General features: G+C 40.0%; 1 protein-coding gene across 1 annotated transcript; it reads right to left on the reverse strand.

Moving 5' to 3' along the window:
- Positions 1-3,293: 3,293 nt before the first annotated feature.
- Positions 3,294-4,199, reverse strand: LOC122650559. The gene is made up of 3 exons (XM_043843963.1): positions 3,918-4,199; positions 3,620-3,689; positions 3,294-3,508 (listed from the first exon to the last, which is right to left on the reverse strand). The coding sequence occupies exons 1-3, from the start codon at positions 4,197-4,199 to the stop codon at positions 3,294-3,296; spliced, it is 567 nt and encodes a 188-aa protein (XP_043699898.1).
- Positions 4,200-4,469: the final 270 nt, after the last annotated feature.

Genomic DNA, 4,469 nt, shown 5'->3' on the forward strand with positions numbered 1-4,469 from the left:
ATGAGTGTTGGAATCCAAGTGTTGTGAGTGTGCGCCGGACTTGGGATTGCCATATATGAGAGTGTTGTGAGGAGAGCATTATGAATATATAATGATTATGATTTGTGTAAGATGGATCGGGTTGGGTTGTGACCGGCCGACCGGTATTTTGGCATCACACTCAACATACTACTATTATCTAGCATATGTGTGTAAGCTAGAGGGGATGAGAGGGTAGTTGGGCCACCGTGTTTGGCATTACGGACTCGACCTGTAGGATACACATGTACGTACCTATGCATCTCAATAGTTGTTTACTGGTTAGGATATAATTTACCCAGTACTATGACCCTTATCGACAGCGGTTTAGGTGTCGGACAAACTCATGTGTCTCGACCGTGTTTTTGGGGTAGCCCACCGCGAAGCCCAGGCACCGATAGTGATTTGGGCTGGGCACTAGGACGGGGTCTGTATCAGGGGTTAGTGGAAAACCTAGTGGAGAGGTCCGGTCTCACTGGCTTCCATTGTAGTATGGGTTTGACATTATCAGAATGTCATCTGGATTATGGCACTACTTGCCGACGATGCTACCTGTGCTATAGTAGTACTTGACCCGACTTAGAATCTTATTGTTAGAGGGAAAATGAACAAAAGAATTCATGCATCATATGTGATGTGTGATCGTGTCGTTAACCGATCAAAAATAAAATCCTAAATTAATCTAGCAAGTAGCAAGTAAGGGGTCGATCTACGGGGAATTGGAAGAAATATTGCAAAGAATGAATTAAGCTAATTAAAGGTAACTAGAAATTAAACTGAACCTAGAACAACGATAAACAAAGAATAATGTGAATGATAAGATGAGAAGAGCTATCCTCAGGTCGAATTCACTTTGTTAGATTGATTTAATTCACTATCTCGCACTTTATGGTTCATTGCGGCTACAAGCCTAGTGACACCACAAAGTATAAGGTTCCTCCTAGATATAGGGTATCTTGACGAGTACTATCGTCCTTCGCTATGAGGCTTGGCATGCTTAGTTCGTTCAGTTATAACCTATCTTCGGTACAACCACATGGGAAAAGAAAACCACTATTTGAACCAATCAATTGAATCACAGAAACAAAAGATCCTAACTAGATGTCATCATTAAATCAGATCAAAGAATTACAACAGTCTTAACATCAAATAGTCAATGTGCAAAGAAAATAAAATAAATTAACTTCACAGAGTTTCATCTCCCTGAGAATAGGTTGGGAAGTTAGCTACACATGGCGATCAAGGGAGCTCAGCTACAGTCGATCCTCATGGCGGCAAAGGCAGCGATGGTGATTTTGACGTCTCCAAATAGAAACCCCAGTACCCTCTCCACTCTCTTGGCCGCACGAATATGATATATCCTTTCCTCTCTTGCTCTCGGTGGGTGGATGGATCTCCCTTCTGTATTCTGCCCCCTCTTTTAAATGCATCCGTTTATCTTAATGGGAAGAGGTAAGTAGGTTTTTCAAAATTAGAAAAAGAAAAAGATCCAGGGGAATCGGGTTGGAATAGGAGAGTAAAAGAGAGAGAGGTAACGTGTGAGATGGGGATGAGAGAGAGAGGTAACGTGTGAGATGGGGGTGGCTTTTTAAAATCAGAAAAAGATAAAGAAAGAGATAGAATAGGGTTTGGAATGGGAAACTAAAAGAGAGAGAGGTTTACGTATGAGATGGGGATGAGAGATGGAGAGATGGATATTTAATGGGATGGGTTTTAAAATAAGAAAAAGAAAGAGATAATGGAGTTAGAATAATCATGAACTGATGATTAGAAGGAGAGATAAAAAGGATTTTTAAATCTTCCATCTTTCTAAATTGTAATCAAGCCCCTCTTCTATAATGTATTTTCAAGCTGCCCCCTTTAGAATCAAATATCTGTAAACTCCAATATTCCTGTAATAACCAATAATTCAAGTATTTTAGTGCAATAAATCATAATTATTGGACAAGAGCTGCTAAATTAAACAAGAAATGCATATATAAATGCAGCTCAATGACACTCCCCAACTTAAGCTTTTGCTCGTCCTCAAGTGAAAGAGAATAAAGAAAATAACTGACTCGACTTTCTGGTTCATAAACAGTCTATCTACATAAGATGCATTCAAAGAAATAATGACAGTTTACTATTGCACATCAACTCATAGGATGTTCGGTTCATGTGAACACAAGAGCTAAGCAATGAACGGAGACTTCCCCTAAGCCATCAAGCTCTCACTTTCTGCTTTTCAACGCATTGGTTCACCATGAATTGTGACATCTAAACCTTTTACAAACGCACATGCTAGCTCATGTAACACCTCATAATCAATGTAGCTCACTTATTTTTCTCTGAAAATATTTTTCTTTTCTTTCCCTTTTTTTTTTTTTTTAATTGAAAATTACGTGATTCTCAGATCCGTTCAATGTTCTGGCCTTTTAAGCTTTCTAGAAGGCTCATGTAACGAGCTTTAAGCCAACCACTTGCAAGCCAGATGGCTTTAGGAGATTGAGTGTGAAACACTCCTCGGGCTTACTCACTCGAACCAAAAAGGCTATAAGCCCGAACTAGATTCAAGAATACTAGTAATAATAACCTAACTGGTCACTCCAACCGTTTTACACGAGACTCCGGGCTTGTGGCCTAGATGCCCCGGTTACTAAGATGAAGCAACATAACTCAACTCTCATAATTTTTTTATTTTTTATTTTTTATTTTTTGAGAATGCAAACACAATTAAGCAGTGGTCTGCCTAAACATTCAAAATATCACAAACCGGGTAGACCTATGTGTTTACAAGCATTAAGCAAGCTCAAAAATGATAGTCGGAGAAATAAAGGTTCAATACTTAACACTGTGTTGAATTAATTTTCTCACAACCTAGAGTCAAATGCACTGTAAAGTAAAAGTATCATTATAAAAATGAGTGCATGAAAGTTTTCCAAGAATGTAGATGAATCAGAGAGTCATATGCAAAAATTTTTTCCAAAATCCTCCCTCCCCAACTTAAACGGCATTGTCCCCCATGACATACAAAAAATTGAAAATCATAGCAAGGGGAACGCAAAAATAAAGGAAGGAGCAAGACAACCTAAGGTGGGGCTGGCGAGGCAGTGAATCCAAAGATGTGATCACTAAGGATGAAGTGAATCTGCTATAGGAGATGAACACTGCAAAACTACTACTAGAAAACAAAACCAGTAGAAAAAAAAAAATAAATAATAAAGGAAGAAATAACTAGAGTGGGCTGCCTCCCAAGAGCGCTAAGTTTTACGTCTTCAGCCAGACGACAGTAAAGCTCAGGATAGTCCATCAGAAGCATGATCATAATCCACATCCACTAGGTCTAAAGACTTAATTAATTGGCCATCAGCAAGGCCATCAACATAGGGTTTCAGTCTTTGACCGTTAACCTTAAAAGTGTTCCCATTATGTGGATTCCTTATCTCAATAGCACCATGAGGTGCAACAGATAGAGCCACAAAAGGCCCATCCCACCGAGATCTCAATTTCCCTGGGAATAAACACAATTTAGAATTAAAGAGCCAAACACGCTGATTAGGCTCAAAGGACTTCCTAACTATGTGTTTATCATGAAACGCCTTAGTTCAGTCTTTATAGATGCGTGAGCTCTCATAGGCATCATTGCGCAACTCCTCCAATTCAGATAACTGGAGACGGCGAGTGGAACCAGCCTGAGTCATATCAAAATTAAATGTCTTTATGGCCCAATATGCTTGGTGTTCCAACTCAACCGAAAGGTGACAGGCTTTATCGAAAACTAATCGATATGGAGACATACCTATAGGAGTTTTATATGCAGTTCAGTAAGCCCACAAAGCATCACTCAGCCAAGTAGACCAGTCCTTACTATCCGGTCTAACTGTCTTCTCCAATATCTGTTTTATCTCTCGGTTTGATACCTTCACCTGACCAGATGTTTGGGGATGATAAGGGGTGGCTACTTTGTGGGTACTAGAGTACTTCTTCAGTAAAGCCTCTAACCTCCAATGTCTAAAATGATAGCCACCATCACTAATGATGGCCCTGGGAAATCCAAAATGGCTAAAGATGTACTCCTGAATAAAAGACGTAACCACCTTATCGTCATTGGTCTTCATAGCCTTGGCTTCTACCCATTCCGAAACATAATCAACTGCCACAAGAATATACTCATTACCGAATGAGGCAGGAAATGGACCCATAAAATCTATACCCCAAACATAAAAAATCTCAACTACTATGATAGGGCTCAGGGGCATCTCATCACGTCGGGACAGATTACCAACTTGTTGGCATCTCACACACGCCTTACAAAAAGTGTGTGCATCCCGAAATAACGTGGGCCAATAGAAACCAAACTGCAGTACCTTGGAAGCAGTTTTCTTGCCACTATAGTGTCCCCCACAGGCGAGAGTATGGCAAAACGATAATATGCTCTGAAACTCACTCTCAAGGACACAACGACGAATGAC

This window comes from Telopea speciosissima, chromosome 2, assembly GCF_018873765.1.
Source record: "Telopea speciosissima isolate NSW1024214 ecotype Mountain lineage chromosome 2, Tspe_v1, whole genome shotgun sequence".
Taxonomy (NCBI): Eukaryota; Viridiplantae; Streptophyta; class Magnoliopsida; order Proteales; family Proteaceae; genus Telopea; species Telopea speciosissima.

What these genes read in the sequence shown, in the direction of transcription:
- LOC122650559 (XM_043843963.1), bottom strand. Translation starts at nt 4,199, where the DNA reads ATGGGTCCATTTCCTGCCTCATTCGGTAATGAGTATATTCTTGTGGCA. An exon ending in AAACATCTGGTCAGGTGAAG is followed by an intron (nt 3,690 to 3,917) that starts GTATCAAACCGA and finishes GATATGACTCAG; the next exon opens with GCTGGTTCCACTCGCCGTCT. An exon ending in TGATGCCTATGAGAGCTCAC is followed by an intron (nt 3,509 to 3,619) that starts GCATCTATAAAG and finishes GTTTATTCCCAG; the next exon opens with GGAAATTGAGATCTCGGTGG.